We start from the raw sequence: 17,870 nt of genomic DNA on the forward strand, positions 1-17,870 counted from the left end.
TGTGGGGGTGATGGTGGTGGTGGTGGTGGTGGTCTTGAGAGGGGATTGAGGGCTTTAGGGGTGGGGTGGTGGGGGAAGGATGGTAGGGGGGGGGGGCTACTCAATGACCATGCAGCGGGGCAGGTGCTGGGAGTAGTACTTGAAGAGCTCGGCCGTGGCCCCAGGACAGTTGGTCAGCTCCAGCTCCTCCAGGTCCTGCAGCTGGATCAGCCCCGACAGACCGGTGGTGGTCAGCAGGGGGCAGCCTGGAGCACGGAGAGAGGGAGAGGAGGGGGATGAAGTGGGGAGAGAGGGAGGGAGGGGGGGAGGGGAGAGAGGGCAGAGAGAGGGAGGAGAAGAGAGAGAGAGAAGGGGGAATGGGGGAGAGGGGAGGGAGGGGGAGGGAGGGGGGGAGAAGGACAGATGGGGGGAGAGGGAGAGGGAGGGCAGAGAGAGGGAGGAGCGAGAGAGAAGGAGGGATGGGGAGAGAGGGAGGAGGGAGAGAGAAGAAGGTATGGGGGACAGAGGGAGGGAGGGAGGGAGGGAGGGGAGAAAGACAGGGCAGAGAGAGAGAATGAGGGATGGGGGAGAGAGAGAGGGTGGAGAGGGGGGGGGAAGCGGAGGGCGGGAGGGAGGACAAGGCAGAGAATGAGAGAGGGAGGGAGAGAGAGAGAGAGAGAGAAAACGGGGGAAGGGGGTGGAAGCAGAGAGAGAGAGAGAGAGAGAGAGAAGGTGAGGAAGGGAAATGAACAAAAAGAGAGATAGAGACTGTTAGCCTCATATAGAACACGGTCACAAATCAGTACAGTGAATACGCCCCTGGATCCCAGCAGGGACAACACGGATCTGAAAGGACATCTGATCGGAGAGGACATGAGGAGTCCCGTCCAGTCCTTTCACTGGTCAGCGGTCACATGGGACGAGAAATAAGGAAAGGACATCGCTGAGGAAAATCAATGAAGACATCATCAATGAGGTCATTGACTCCCTGGGTGGATTTGTTCATTATACGTGCATCTTCCTAATGACTAACACTGTGTATCCATTTCTCCACCCTTCTCCTGAAGTACGCACATGTGCACGTTCCCACATGGAGAGAACAGAATAGGTCTAAACATAGGCTCTTAGTCCAGTCTAGTCCCGTTCAAATCCACGCGGAGGAGCGTACACGTGCATACTTCAGGAGGAGGGTGGAGAGTACGGGATGCAGCAGAAGTAACCGAAATATGTCATGTGATACTGGAGGTGGACACCAGAGGGCAGACTGGGCCAGAGAGGGAGGTGGGACACTAGAAGGGAACAAACACACAGGAAAAGTCCATGGTGCATCCCAATCGTTGGCTTCCTCCCATCGTCTTCTCTCCGTCATCTGCGTTGATGTGAAAATACTGTCACCCTTTATTTGAAAGCCTGGCATGAAGCAAATACTAACTTAGAACGTACCGGGTAAAAGCTGTTATTTCCTGATTATTGCATATTTATTACTGTGGCTTTTCCTTTGAGATTCACTGACTCAACCCCCACGATGTGCATTTAGTAAGTACCAGAAAGTAGCCCTTATTACCACATGGTTACCACATCCTTAGTAAATAAATACTAATTAAACACCAGCTGTAACTCAAGGTAAACTAAACAGTTACCGACAATACATAGTAGATGAAAGCACTGTACAGCAGAGGGCAACTTTTGGGAGCTTGAAAACACCTGTCCAGTTCATTCACGTCTGTTTTTCACGTCTGTTTTTCACGTGTGTTGTAATCGACAGTTGTGACTTTCCGCTTCAATTCAATGTTGCTTCTGCAAGGACACGTCACACTAACTACACTTGCATCAAACAACGCAGCAAGACATGCCGAAAAACGTGGCGAAAAAGAGTTGACTCAACGAAAGTGGTCACTACAGTGCAGAGAAGAATCGTATCGTTCAATCTGTACCGGGTCTTTGCATGAGGTTGGGGTTAGTTAGGGGTAAACACACTTTTGATGCATCGACAAGGCTGCCGGTCTTTGTTGTTCATTCGTGGACTTTTGCCTGTTTTACGTTGCTGATATATTTTGGGAAGAGATTCGTTTTCTTTTGAGAGCACCGTTGCTTTTCATTTCCACTAGCATAGCGACACCACACGTCTCAACGCTGCCTAAAATGGTGAATAAGTGTGAATGAATCAACAAGACTCTAGCTTTACGTCAAACCGTGAAAGACGGTGGTTCCGGTGAACCTTGATGTAAACCACTGTGTGTATATCTATCCCCACAGAGGGATGACTAAGACTGTCTGTCTGTCTGTCTGTGGCTGTTTGATGTTTGCCGTGCACAGCGTGGATCAGAGACAGGATATGTCAGCTATTATGACATGGATAAGCATACTTCCCCAGCTTAGACAAATCTACCTACGGCATAGAGGGATTAGGGGGGGAGACAGAGAGAGAGAGAGAGAGAGAGTGTGTGCATGCGTGTCTGTAAGCTGAGAAACGAGAAACTGACTGTGGTTGTTAAAGAAAAGTGTTTTCTTGTGCAGTCTCTTAAATATAGTACCATGGCAATTACCATTAGTGGGTAAATACAAGGTAACTATTTGAACTTAAATGGCGAAAAACAACCTAAGCATTTGGAGTCTGGATGTTAGTCTGTTTCTGCTTTCAGCCAAGAGCAGGATATTTGTTGAGAAAAGTGCAGGTAGTCAGGCCAGACATCTGGCCCCTGATAGAGGAATCAGAAGTTAGGGAGAGAGAGAGACATCCACCGTACCTGCGAGAGAAAGCAGGCGCAGACTCCTCATTCCAAACAGATGCTGCAGCCCAAAGTCCTGCACCTGGACACAGAAAGACACACACACACACACACACACACACACACGCAAACATTATTTTATATTTTCCTGATAAAGCAGGGATTCCTGCATCAGGAATGTTATTTCTAACTCTCTTCGCACTTTAATTATGATTCAAACAGTTTTGGGTTCAGGTAGAGGGGGTAGTGGGATTAAGGGTATGTCTGTCTGTATAGTGTGTGTGTGTGTGTGTGTGTGTGTGTGTGTGTGTGTGTGTGTGTGTGTGTGTGTGCGTGTGTGCGTGTGTGCGTGTCTGCACTGTACCTGACAGCACCAGCGCAGGTAGAGGCTCCTCAATGAGGACATGGTAGACAGATAGCCCAGCCCTGTGTCTGTGATCCGCACGCACCTGCAGAGAGACATGGATTGGGGACAGGATTATCACCATGCCGACTAGGTTAGATTGAGATTATAGCCCTGGACTAAACTGAACTTTCAATGGAGAATCTAGGATTTGGAGAGTCCCACAACCTCACTAGCCGGCTTTCCTATGTGTATTCTGTGCCTAAAACGTTGGCTTTTACTCTACTCTACCCCCCTTTTACTTATGAGGCCAAACAGAGGTCAGGGCACAGTTTAGAGCGAGGGCAGGATATTCTCATCATCCAAGTGCTTCAGTTGGCTAGCGAACTTGGTGGGTGGCAGGCGTGATCTAAGTTCGCTCGCTGTAACTACACGATTAAATAGATTTGAATAGCTTTTTTGATAACTACACTTTTGCACACACACACACACGCACGCATGCACGCACGCACACACGCATGCACGCACACACACACGCACGCACACACACACACACACACCTGGCCCCCACCACACCTGGCCCCCACCCCACCCAGCCCCTTCCACGCTCACCTGTCTAGTACCAGCTCCTCCAGCTTGTGCAGGTCACAGGCGATGTACTCCAGGGCCATGTCTGTGATACGGGGGCACCAGGACAGGTCCAGGCTGCGGAGCTTACGCAGGTTCTCAGCCACCAGCTCCACGCCGTCATCTGTGATCTTGGAGCAGCCGGAGAGGCTGAGGGCGGTGAGGTTGGGCAGGCTGTGGACCATGTTCACCACGCCGTGGTTGGTGATCTCCCAGCACGAGTGCAGACGCAGCGTGTGAGTGGTGTAGCCCTGAGAGAGAGAGAGAGAGAGAGAGAGAGAGAGAGGTGGTGGGAGGAGGGGGAGGAGAGAGAGAGAGAGAGAGAGAGAGAGAGAGCGAGAGAGAGGTGGTGGGAGGAGGGGGAGGAGAGAGAGAGAGAGAGAGAGAGAGAGCGAGAGAGAGGTGGTGGGAGGGGGGGGAGGAGAGAGAGCAGTTTAGATTGGGAGTTACTATTTATTTCCTTAGAAGGTTAAGGTTAAAGGTAAATTAATAACACGATTATTGCCAAATGCCAACTCTTTATTTTCTTTGGAATGGGGAGTCATTGACCAGGTCTCTCTGGAAAAAGGGATATTATTAAGGAGATATTAAAGAGATTTATCTCAATTAAACTAACGTGGATAAATAAAGGTTCAATAAACAACCAACACTATGCACCATCTGATACAAAAACTCAATATTCCTACCAAGAATGAAAATGATAATGTTGCTCAGAGGCGAAACTCATCTGGCTCTGAAGGAAATGGTTTGGCATCAGCTGTGAAGTAGGCCAGCGGTAGCCTCTTTTCAAAGGCCATGTACTGGATTTCTGACACAACGCCTGTTATCCTTATATAGGCATTCGGAGATTGAGATCCCCGAAAATAATCCAACGTGATTGGATCATCCTCGAACACAAAACTCTGGAAGCCCCTCCCCACCCCCACACTGTTACAATGAATGTTTTCGAGAGTTGTTTACGAAGCTAGCCAGCTAGTTACAAGTTAGCGATGGAGATGTCCAACCGTCTGAAGACAAAAAGCTTGTTTGAAGTTTTTCATTTCAAAACAGGATGTGCTCGCTTGTCAATGTCATTTTGAACATCAACTGCCCATCAACTGCCCACTTCTGACTGCTTAGTTACCACTTCGCAAGCTACGTCTGACAGACACTAGAGCAGGGGTGTCAAACTCGTATTTGACCAAATGCAACCGCACACAGGCCTGAAAAATAAGACATTTGTTCGTAAAACTGAACGAATGTCCACTGCTGTGTGCACCTGCGCCTTATATTATTATAATAATCAATAATACAGTCGTTTATATTCAGCCCACACACAATGCCTCATTTCCACAGAGCCCAATATTACAGTGTTACAGTAGCCTACGCAAACTCAAGACTAACGCCTCATTTTCTAGATGGGTTCATCTGTCGGCATCTGAAGGTTCGAACAAAAAATAGAATGAATAGTTCATCAACCAATATAGGCTACTTAACAAGTCCGTTACGAGCAATAATAGAAAACTATCATATTTTATATTACATGTACCTTAGAAAGTACAGAAAATAGCTGTAAGAACAAGTCTGACTTTTGTTTTCATATCTAACCAGGTTAGAGGGTGGTAGGGATTAAACAATTCAATAAAAAAAGACATTATGCAAGCAATGCTTTCTGGTAGATATTAATTGCTATCTTCCCATTTCAAAGCTGATCTATCCTTAAAAAAAAAATCACAAGCAAGCCTGATTGGACCGACAGGTGGGCTGGTTCCGGCTCGCGAGACGAGACCTTGAGGTGTTGTTGTGCCTGTATGGTGGTATTGGTACCACACAATCATACCGGCTTGGTGCAGGTATTGGCATGGCGATTTTGTGCTGGTATTACTGTACCTGCTCTGTGTTAGCATCTCTGATGTTTCAATAGCTGTTTGGTGCTTGATGAGCATGTGGCTGTTCAGGTGATGTTTTAGCGTACCTGTTTGGCTGTGAAGTAGGCCATGGCCGTGTCTGTGACATGATAGGCCTGCAGGCTGAGCTCCGACAGGTTGGGCAACAGCTGGGAGATGGCGGCGATGGCGTCGTCCGCTACGTTGATGCAGTCGCTAACGCTGAGGGAGGTGAGCCGCGCGTTGAGACTGGACCACAGGCCCGCCTCCGTGAAGTCATTACAGCCAGACAGCTCCAGGTGCATCAGGCCCTGCATCTGCTCCAACATCACCTGCAGGCGAGAACACACACTGAGTACAGAGGATGCGCACGCACACACACACACACACGCACACACACACACACACACACACGCACACACACACACACGCACGCACGCACGCACACTGTCTGTCACACATTTTACTCATCATCCCAGCATCACCTGCTGCTACCTTCATCAGCGAGGCAAACGTGCTAAAAACACATTATGAATGTAGAGTGAAACACGCAGGGCTTGATTTAAATCACATAACACACACACACACACACACACACACACACACACACACCAGTTTACAACAGTAACGGTGCACCTGTTATTTCTTGGGGGAAAAAAACAAAAAAACACTTACACTTACATTTGAGACTTGTATGTTTTGTTTCCCCTAAAAGTAGTAGCCAACTGAAATCTAGGCCTAGGTGTCTACTGATGGTGGCCTAGGTGTCTACTGATGGTGGCCTAGGTGTCTACTGATGGTGGCCTAGGTGTCTACTGATGGTGGCCTAGGTGTCTACTGATGGTGGCCCTAGGTGTCTACTGATGGTGGCCCTAGGTGTCTACTGATGGTGGCCTAGGTTTCTACTGATGGTGGCCTAGGTGTCTACTGATGGTGGCCTAGGTGTCTACTGATGGTGGCCCTAGGTGTCTACTGATGGTGGCCTAGGTGTCTACTGATGGTGGCCTTGGCTGAAACACACACAATCCAGTTGTTTTCATTTGTTGTGGTATTTATAGCTATGAAATGGAGTTTGTTATGGAATCATATCACTAATTTGGGAGCAGACCTACATAATGAAAATCTTTTCCAGAAAATAGTGTCTCTTTTTGTTCTCAGCAAAAACAATAGTGACCTCTCCCTCGATAATAACACATGTTGTAACACGACTCTCTACACATTTCAGGTGCTTTGTTTACATTTCACAAGGCAGGGAAGGATTAACCTTAAAGTCCTGCTGATGTTCACAGCATAAATATGATTCTATTTTCATTTTTTCCAAATTAAAATAGCTCGCCAGAAGCTAAATTAGGAGAGTGTGACAAGATCCCTGTGCTGATTGCACAACCATAACTAATTACGTAAAAGCTTTCTCCTAAACTCAACAATAACCAGGATGTTTGTAGCATGCAGATCTGTTGCTAGGAAAATATAATTAGTCCATAGTCAAATAGATAAGTCAGCTCAATGATGTGTTTAACCTACACCAGTGATATTCATCTCGGGCCCACTATAATATTTCCAGAGGCCCTAAACAGGAGTTCAACTCATGAACACAAATATCCCCAACAATATGCTCCCTGGCACAACCAAAGTGTTGAAATATGATTATGAACTCACAGAAAAGCATGACGGCATACAAATCTTACCAAAAAAATAGGCTAAAATGATGTATGCATACGGAGTGGTTCATGTCACCTTGCAACCTTTTGTTATTTCTAATCTGTTTGGGTATCAGTGCCCTGTGAGGCATGAGGCCTTATATAGTCTGGCATGAATAGAGAAGGAATGCACTGTTGCTACTAGCGACAACAACACCATTGAAGGTTAATTGTTTTCACGCCAAATGCCATCTATATTTTGGAATGTTCTGCCATTGTAAAGATCCATCTTGCCTACCATTACTTTTTCCCAGTATTTATGTTCACAATTAAAAACTCATACATTACCCCTTTGAAATTGATTGTGAATGATGGATAATAGATTGCATTAACTGGAAATGACACTTGTCATAATGTCAGAATATGCCCTTTTCCTGCATTTTTACTGCATGGGGTCAAAGATGGAGCCCTTGATATCCAGACCAAGACGCAGATTGAGACTCAACCCAGACCCAAACAAAAGTGTATCGAGACCTTGTTGAGACCAAGACTCGATTACATCTGGACAAAACAAGCCTCAGACAGAAACTGTAGGATTTTCACTCTTAACTTCAGCTATTGCATGTCCATCCAGCTTCCAAATGATGGAAGCAAGGCCCCTGACAATTGTGTTGTGTCACTTGTACAGTAATAAGCCACGGACAATTATTTTCCTTGAGATCCATGACGTATGTTGGCCACATGATTTGAGAGACTACAAAAAACCCTGGTCTTGTCCAAGACCATTAGTCAAGACCAGGACATAGATCAGGTTATTGAGTCCAAAGATCCAGACCAGGACCAATACCTGGGGCATCAAGCCCTTGACCCAGATAAAGATCCAGACCAGGACCAAGACCTGGGGCACCAAGCCTTAGACCAGGACAAAACAAGACCAGGACCAAGACCTGGGGCATCAAGCCCTAGACCCAGGACAAAACAAGACCAGGACCAAGACCTGGGGCATCAAGCCTTAGACCCAGACAAAGACTAGGGAACACTATGAAGTGCCATGGTACTATAGGGAGGGAACTCCAGTCAGGCCTACAGCACTGTACACGTCACCTGTTACCATTCACTGTCTCTCTGCTACTTATCTCTCCTTTCTATATCAACATCACGTGTGACATCGCATTCCACAGTCCTCGTGACCCCTGGTGACCTAGTTGACATCTTTCCCAACAAGAGTGGAATCCCCCACTCCTGGCAACAGTCACTAGGCAACGGTGGCAGGCAGGTTCATGGGGTCCATTGTGTTGACGTCGGGGCTGGGTGACGATTATATGACAACAATGGTCACATTATGAGTCGGAATCTGACTGACGAGGGTTAACTTACGGGTCGAGCAGGATGGATACGGGGCAACAATCCAGTTCACCATCATTCACACTGTTACAGAAGTGTCAAAGATTAGGTGGCACAGCCTCCACTTGAAAATCAGTTTGCTGCCGTTTGAAACCTACTCAACATGAGCCAGGTAGAGCGGCCGCTATGGATTAAAGTAGCTTTGGCCTCTGATTGATGTGAGCCTTGCAGAGGACCACTAGCGTTTCATAATCAGCGGTAGGGACCCACTGGTGTGTCACCCATCTCTGGTCTCATAAGGTAACTCACAGACAACCCATCTCTGGTCTCATAAGGTAACTCACAGACCACCCATCTCCGGTCTCATAAGGTAACTCACAGACCACCCATCTCCGGTCTCATAAGGTAACTCACAGACCACCCATCTCTGGTCTCATAAGGTAACTCACAGACCACCCATCTCCGGTCTCATAAGGTAACTCACAGACCACCCATCTCCGGTCTCATAAGGTAACTCACAGACCACCCATCTCTGGTCTCATAAGGTAACTCACAGACCACCCATCTCTGGTCTCATAAGGTAACTCACAGACCACCCATCTCCGGTCTCATAAGGTAACTCACAGACCACCCATCTCCGGTCTCATCAGGTAATTCATACAGTAGCACTCATCTAGGCATCAGCAGCACGAAGTGAAAAAAACACACACATATAGATCACGCCGCCAACAATACCAGGTTTCTCCATGGCAACAAAACACTCTCTCCTAAAATAGCAGCGTAGCGGGTGTGAAGAGGGCTCTAGGTAGCGCTCCACGCAGACTTCAAACAGAGACACGCTTTCATCTCCTTTTTCCTTAGTTTCTCACCACACATGCAGCATGATAGTTCTATGAACACAGTACAGTGTATCCAAATGAAAAAAACGTACACATATTGGATGAGCGAACTAAAAGGGAGATTGACTGGTTAACCACGGCCAACTGTTGCTGCCCAAAATAACATCAGGTACAGTCAATCAATCAACGTCAATTGTCCCCAGGACCCGACAATGGCAGCATAGCATCAGACCCGCGGTCTGTCAAAACACCTTAGTCATAGCTGAACTTCCTCTCATCCTACGAGCAATTCCTCTCATCCCCCCCAAAAACAGTGTAGCAGAAACAGTGTTGTACTCCTATCCAGAGCCTTCCAAAGTAAATAAAGATCTTTTTCATTTGACTTTTCTCATGGTTTTCCCTCCTTCACTACCTGGTGGGATATAAGTAGGTTTATCTGTAATATTCGACTTGCCTCATCATGTGACACGTGTTAGCACGGCTCACAGTGGTACTTGAATGGGCTGGTACAACAGGAGTGTTGTGTAGTCTGTGAAGAGACAGGCGGTGGCACTACTGACATCTAACTCGACCCTACACACCATCAATATTGATCAAACAAATGGTTTTGTGAGAAGGTTTGTATGCCAAGAAACCCAACAGGTAGTGAATGAGGAAAATTATGAATATGTCAAATGAAAACTAAATGTTTTATGACAAAAACATGTCTGCCTGATCACTCAGTGTTGTGTTCTCTAAGGAGAAGACATAGCATTGTTATGACTAGTGTGAATATATCTGGCCCTGACTAACACTACCATAGACACAACTCTCTCTGTGAACTATTGGTTTTCCTCCTTTGGATTTCCACCAGTCACTGGCCATGTCTGAATTCTCATACTGCAACCTATTTAGTAGGCACTTCCAGTATGCAAGGTTAGGATGATTTGTAGTATGCAAAATTTAACAACATTTAGTATGTATAAAATGCCAGGATGTCATACTAGATTTGCCTTTTCATGTAGCATGAATTCACTGCACACTACTCAGGAAGTCTTTTCCATAATTCAATAGAGCAGGTAAGAGAGGCGTGTCGTGGCGAAATTGAACCAATTACTATAAGCAACATGGTTGAGCTACAGATGATGGTTTCTCAGTATGACAGAGGCGTGTAGTATGTTGAAATGTGTCACTTACTGCACACATTTCACTAAACAGTCGGTTCTAAATGGTATGTAGTATGGTTAGTATGTAGTATGGTTAGTATGTAGTATGCTTAGTATGTACTGTAGTCCATACTCTTAGAGAACAGTAGTCAGTATGAGTGGACAACGCCACTGCTTTAGACTTGTGGAAAGCAGGGAGTGGTGTTCAAGTACCAGGGTGAAAGGTCAAGCAAGCACCAAACCATAGGCCTCTAGGCCTCGACTTCAGACCCCTTATATAGATACAAAACCAGCCATGATAGCCAAACCGAACATACAACATACTCCATAGATTACGGATGACACGTTATAGACTCCTATTTGTATAAGCAACACCACCTTCCCTCCTACCTTTCCAACTAGCCCTTGAAGATCTACAGTGATTAGAGAATGACATGCCAGGAGGAAGCTCTGGAGCAGAAAGACAGACGGCAAGAAGGAGCTACAGGAGAACTCACTTACTTGTACTTACTTGCATCCATCTAGTCAACGAGAGGGAGTGAAAATATACGGGCGATGGAAAAGACTTTGGCATGAACCCACTTTTGGCTAGAAATCACAAAGGGGCTTAGTAGATTGCCTGTGGTGAGTTGTCTGCTGCTATGTTGCTAACAGGGCTGTCTTCCATGTCATTTCAATGCACGTGAATGGAGAAGTGAATCTAAATTTCGCTTTGAGGCGTGAATATTCCTCAATGAGAATATGTGGCAATTTCCTTTGCCGTGAGGTGTCACTTCAGTTCATCTCCTGAAAGGAGCATCGACCTGAAGGTAAATGGCATCGACCACAAACCACGCACTGTGTTCAGGAGTAGGGCACGACATTGTGGAACATTGACATAGAAATGCTTAAGAGTAGAAACAGACATGCCACTCTGACATGAAGAGGGAAGGGATCATGTCCGCTCCATTCATGACATTGCATTTCTATTTCTCTAGATTTCTGATCTTGCGCTCCCCCCCCCCCCCAAACCACGACACGGTCCCTGCGGTCACTCTGGGGACTCACCTCCAGCCCCGCGTCCGTGATGGTGGACCTTTTCAGGCTGACCGACTTGACGCCCTTCTTCGACAGCGGGTAGTTGTCGATGAACTCGCAAATGTCCAGGTCCGACACGCCCACCAGGCAGAAGGCCTGGAAGCCCCTGAGGGCGAACGCCTGCAGGCTGACAAACTCCTTCTCTCCGCTGGGCAGCAGGGCGTACAGCTCCTTGGCATGGAGGATGGGCGTCACGGCCTCCCAGAACTTGGGCTGGTACAGCACCTTCCGCCACGTCTTACACACCTGGGCCAACACGCACTTCTCAGCCGTGGTGAAGAACCACAGGAGCCGGTTCAGCAGCTTCTCGTCCAGGACCAGCTGGCGCTCCAGGAGCAGGGGCTTGGGGGAGAGGCTGAGGGGCAGCAGCTGGCGCAGGGGGGGCTGGAGGGCCGTCAGGGGGCTGGGGTCCAGGTCGGAGCCCAAGAGGGAGGCTGCGGGGGGCAGGGGGTCCAGGTGATGGTAGGGCAGGGAGGAGGGCGGGGGCAGGATGGAGGGGACAGAGGAGGACTGGCACAGGCGGTTCTTTGCAGCGGGGGTACCCTTGGTGATGCTGGCACTGCCCAGGCCGTTGGGCTGGGGGGGCAGCTTGACCATGCCGTTCCGTGTCACGCAGGGAGACTTGAGCTCGCTGGGGGTGGACATGTTCAACATTGGGAACCTACAGAGACGGAGAGAGAGGGTTAATACACACACTTATGAACATGCATTCATAAAGAACATATACAGGTAAATATGCTTGTACATACATAAAGACATACATACATACATACATACATACATACATACACCAATAAAAACATACATACATACATACATACATACATACATACATACATACATACACCAATAAAAACATACATACATACATACTCTCTCATCTCTTCTCCCTGCTGTCTCTCAAATACATCAGCAGAGACATGCATACAAATAGATATAAATAGACAGACAAAGAGAGTGACAGAGCAGAGAGGGTTCATACATACAGCACATAGGCCTTATACTCAGTAAGCCACTCAAAACATATCAACAACACAGCAGAGACACACTGTCAAATACATACAGACACACAGCAAGAAAGATCGATAGATATCCTGTTGGATTATCTGCATGGACAGGTAAATGTTGAAGCATATGAACATACATTGTTTGCTTTCTGCTACATTGTATCAGGTGGACGATCTCTTAGTTCATCCGCAATTATGTAACTCATTGTGTGTGGGGCTGCCTCGCTAAGGGGTCGAGTGTACCACGACGAAGAATTTAGTCCAAAGATATCATTTAAGATTGGCTCCAAACAGTTTGCTTTCGAGTACCTTGTAGGCTATGGAAAAGGCTGTTGCAAAGCTAAGTTGCTATTGTACATTATTTGCGGTAACAGAAGCGAGTTCTGGGCAAACAAAGCTTTTTTTTTTCGTTTAAATATTCACCAAACACTTGGCGACACTCCCTTGACAGTCTTCCATTAGACACAGAGTAGTTGAATAGTAGCTGTATGTAGTGGTATTGTATGGCTAAGCAACAATCACAGCTTTAACTATTACGTAATGGTCATACAGTAGCAGGCCTAGTGTAATATGAGGTATTCAGCAAATATTGTATAGACAAAATGTGAGTTTAGATCGGGTCGGCGATGGATGCTGATCGTAGGCTATAGGCCTTTTGAGCAGAATAGGATGCAAACGCTGAAAAACAATCGCAAATGCGTGTCTCCACTCTGCAGCTTTTGCACAGTGAAATCATATGATGAAAATAGCTTAGGCCATCCATGTTGATACAAAACAATGACATCTATTATTCTAAAACAAGTGGGCCTAGACTGTATCTGACTTATTACATCACCGCGGGTTTTAATCTGTATCCACTGATGTTAAATCTCTTGGCTCTGCTATTCATATCCATACCCTCAAATTTAATATGTGGCTTGTGTTACACGTACAGTGAGACATGTCGATGTCATGGATCTGAAGCAAGCCTCGGCGATGGTGCAACAACAGGCTTCCCGGAGGCAGGGATGGAGCCCTAAACAAAAAGACCCTTGCGGTGGCCAACGCGTCGTGAATCCGCATTGCACTCCTCTTACCTTCCCACGACACCCCTACGGTCCCCCTGGTGTCGCCTCTCGTCTTAAAGATACGGAGCTCTATAGGATCGGCTGCATCACCGTGCTATCAGCATCCATAGGGAATGGCGGAGAGGAGGATGTTGTTGAATGGTTGTACGCGATGCGAGTCGCTGGAAACTGGCATTATTTCGCGGTGGAAGCGATGAGAGAAGGAAAAACCTGGAATGACTGTGTCAAATCGGAACAATTGTCTCGTCTCATCGGCGCATCATTCCACGATGTCAGCAAATTGAAATATTTGATGCGTTTGAATCACCGATAGTCATGAGAGAGAGAGAGATAGAGAGAGAGAGCTGTAAATAGAAGCCGACATTGACATCGCTCGCCGCCCTGACATCAGCGGAACAGAACAGAGAGAGAGAGAGAGAGAGAGAGAGAGAGAGCGGCGGGGGAGGCTGCAGTACTTCCCTCTCCCCCCCCCCTCTCTCTCTCTCCTCTCTCTCTCTCTCTCTTTCTCCCCTCTCTCTCTCGCTCTCTCTCTCTCCGGCCCGGGATGCACCAAACTCACTACCCTGGCCTAAGTAGCCTATTTTCAGAGTCTTCTAAACAGTCAGTCTTTTACTCGTCACATTGTTATTATTATTATTTTCAACATACATTATGAAACAAATCCAAACCACATAGCCATGTAGCTTACCTGCAGCCACGTTCATATGTCCTAACAGTGGGAGTGAGGACATGCAGACTATTTCAACAGCTCTCTTATTACAATAGAGAAGGAAACACATATTGCTCTCTCTCTCTCTCTCTCTCTCTCTCTCTCTCTCTCACACACACACACACACACACACACACAGACAGACACACACACACACGCTATAGCCTATAGGTCCTAGAAGCTAGAATACCAGATACATTGGGATGAGACACAAATATGAGGAAGAGCAGGTTCTGTGTTACTTCCTTGAGGTAGAGACAGCCAGCAAGTCTAGGTATGTGGCAACAACAACAGAGAGTACACTAAGCTCCGTCTGGTGGATTTCCACTGTGACACTGATATTTTCAACATATAAACATATTTAAAAGCGAGACATTGTTTGTATACAAATTGATTTTTTTTTAGATTATTTCTTTTTACAAATAACACAGTAATTCAACCATATGGTTGGTGATGATAAGCAGCAATGGGCACCATAAAGATGAGACACATATTTATATAGAGATGGGAGTTTCAACTGATGTACATCTACAGAATGTAGTATGACACCACAGCCAGCTCAGGTAGCTGTCCTGGATCAAGGCGGCTCATTCGTTTAAAGATTCTGCTCCTTTCTATTCTATTCAACAAAGCAACTTCTGAACAAAAAGCCTTTGTAAAGAAGAGTAACAGTTCAATATTTCCTATGTTTCCTATTTATATAAACATAAAACATAAGCACAGATATATATATATATATATATATATATATATATATATATATATATATATATATATATAAAACATAACATAAACATATACATATATGTGTTAAAACATATATATTGTTGTTATGATACTTATTATATATTTATACTTATACTTATACTTATTATATATTTAAACATAAACATATATGTCTATTTCCTATTTCCTATTTCCTATGTCCATTAATCAGTCAAGTCAAATGCTACTCATATAGTCATGTTGAATTCATGACGGCCTTTGTCTCAAACGACCCTGGCCCCATCTGACTGGAACAGTGTCTTTGTTTCAAACGACCCTGGCCCCATCTGACTGGAACAGTGTCTTGACGTGTCGTCAGTATGTGTGAGAGAGATGGCGTTCCACCTTAACGCCTGGCGTGCAGGTGTGCAGGTGTGCGTGCTCGGAGTGCCTGACATACCAGAGGAAGACATGTCAATGGGTGTCGCTGTGTTGCCGTCTGATCCACTGAAAGGAGGCACCTCTAGGGGACCTGTCTGTCTGTCTGTCTGTCTGTCTGTCTGTCTGTCTGTCTGTCTGTCTGTCTGTATCTGTGTCTGTCTGTCTGTCTGTCTGTCTGTCTGCCTGTATCTGTGTATGTCTGTCTGTCTGTCTGTCTGTCTGCCTGTATCTGTGTATGTCTGTCTGTCTGTCTGTCTGTCTGTCTGTCTGTCTGTCTGTCTGCCTGTCTCTCTGTCTGTCTGTCTGTCTGTCTCAGACCCAACACACACACACACACACAGAGTCGACAGTAACCTCATCCTCCTGCTCTACTGCCTTTCGCTTACAGGAGGAGAAAATAGAAGCCTCTCTCACTACAGGGCCTGAAGTGAGACATCAGTGCATCAATGTACTGTACACCAGCCCACATAGTCCCACACGCCCACGGGCCACAGCACAGTACCAACAGAACCCACAGACCTGGGAGGGAGAGAGGCATGAACAGAGTGAGCCGAGGGGATAGAGAGATGGAAACATTATGGACAGATTGAGCGAGAGAGAAAGAGAGAGCTAAAGCGAGAAAGAAAGCGAGAGAGGGAGATACCCGTAGCTATAGATGGACAGAGAGCAAAAGACGTGCAGAGAGGGTGGAATGGGAAAAAAAAGGACTGGAGGAGAGAAAGAGAGGGAGTTGAAAACGGGTGAACAACTGTGAGAAAGATGCGGAGGGAGAGAGAGCGATGGATTGTGGATAGATAGAGATGATATGAAAAAGAGAGGGTTGGAGAAAGTGGGAGTTTAGAATGTTCAGAAAATAAGCATCTGTCATAGGGAAAAAGAATCGCCCTATTTGCAATCACTGAATCGTAATTTGACTGAATTCAAATTCAACTGAGCCCAACCCTGACCCGTATCATACACAGTTTGTTATGGTGCTACATTTCCATTCTGTAATCAGTCCTAGCCTTGCCCTGGAAAGGCCCATTCCTACTCGGGCAGAAAACTACAACTAGAGAACTACAACTATAATAATAAACTATAAGTAGCTGCCGCATTCACGTAAAAAGAGCGCCCTATCGTCGTCCACCTCACAACCTCGTCGTTTCCAAACTGAACTGCCTCCACGCGCACCCCCTGTGGTAGAGCGCGTTTCGTATTGGCTGTCGACGTTTTATTGTTGAAGACACGTTACGAAATCGCCCTATAACGCGTGGCTATCGTTCGCCCTCTTTTTATAGTTGTCGTTTAGTCCATGTTTAGTTCTAGTTAGTTATACTAGTTATAGGACCAAGTGGGAATGGGCCTTGAGTCATCAAACGGTATCTTAATGGACTTAATGAGCTGTCAGTTGTTGACCCTGTTCAGAAGCTAACCTCGACACTGAGGTAGATCTGGAAGACCTGGATGTACTGAAGGTAGATCGTCAAATAGGTTCTGTACAGAATTCAATACAACATATCTGCATTCCATGGACCGTGTCACTGTTATTAAATTCAACATTTAGAGAGTGCTGTCAATTGTTCCCACAAAGTCGAGTATCCGAGGGCTTCAGCACCCAAAGATGTATAGAAGAATATACCTTTTTATGAGTAGCAGCAGCAGATCAGTAGAGCACAGCAGATATTTTAAATATCAATTTCTCCACCTTACCCTCCAAATTTCGTCACGTTGTTTGTGCCTATCTAGTGCTTTCAGAGCTGTTCGAGTGTCTAGGGAGGAGGGTCTGGATGGGTTTACTGCTGCCATGGCTATACAGGAAGAGAGCATTGCTAGTACCAGTCATGGTATCAGTGACACAGCGTTGTGGCTTACAGGACATTGTGTTCTGTACTGTACACTACACAGAGTGATGCCCCCCTTCAACACTGTTAAGTGATTATTTCCTGGCTCGAACATGGACAGTAATGTTACTGTACAAAATAGGATTATCTATGTCTGTGTGTCTGTCTGTCTGCCTGTCTGCCTGTCTGACTGACTGCCTGTTTGTGTCTGTCTGTCCAACTGTCTGGCAATATCAGTGTCTGTAAATCTGTCGATACTGTCTGACTTGTCTGTCTGCTTGTCAATAGCAATGTCTGTCTGCCTGACTGTCTGCCCTACGTCAGTCTGCTTGTCTGTTTGTCTGTCTGTTTTTCTGTCTGTCTGTCTGTAAATACTGTCTGTCTGTCTGTCTGTCTGTCTGTCTGTCTGTCTGTCAATACTGGCTGTCTGACTGGCTGTCTGGCTGCTTGTCAATGTTTGTTTGTCTGTCTGTCTGTCTGTCAATACTGCCTGTCTGTCTGTCTGTCTGTCTGCTTGTCAATATCAATGTCTG

General features: G+C 46.2%; 1 protein-coding gene across 1 annotated transcript in view; it reads right to left on the minus strand.

Annotated features, from left to right (window-relative positions):
• fbxl16 (F-box and leucine-rich repeat protein 16) overlaps positions 1 to 14,385 on the minus strand; it is an 18,856-nt gene extending 4,471 nt beyond the window's left edge. Inside the window, exons 1-7 of the mRNA XM_083677129.1 lie at positions 14,351 to 14,385; positions 11,559 to 12,249; positions 5,633 to 5,875; positions 3,664 to 3,929; positions 3,073 to 3,157; positions 2,727 to 2,790; positions 1 to 245 (exon numbers count right to left, since the gene is read on the minus strand). The exon at positions 1 to 245 is cut by the window's left edge and continues 4,471 nt beyond it. Coding sequence (XP_083533255.1) covers positions 97 to 245; positions 2,727 to 2,790; positions 3,073 to 3,157; positions 3,664 to 3,929; positions 5,633 to 5,875; positions 11,559 to 12,242 — 1,491 coding nt within the window. The 5' untranslated portion in view covers positions 12,243 to 12,249; positions 14,351 to 14,385 and the 3' untranslated portion in view covers positions 1 to 96. The remainder of the gene's footprint in view (positions 246 to 2,726; positions 2,791 to 3,072; positions 3,158 to 3,663; positions 3,930 to 5,632; positions 5,876 to 11,558; positions 12,250 to 14,350) is intronic.
• Positions 14,386 to 17,870: the final 3,485 nt, after the last annotated feature.

Source organism: Argentina silus, assembly GCF_951799395.1.
Source record: "Argentina silus genome assembly, chromosome: 9".
NCBI lineage: Eukaryota > Metazoa > Chordata > Actinopteri > Argentiniformes > Argentinidae > Argentina > Argentina silus.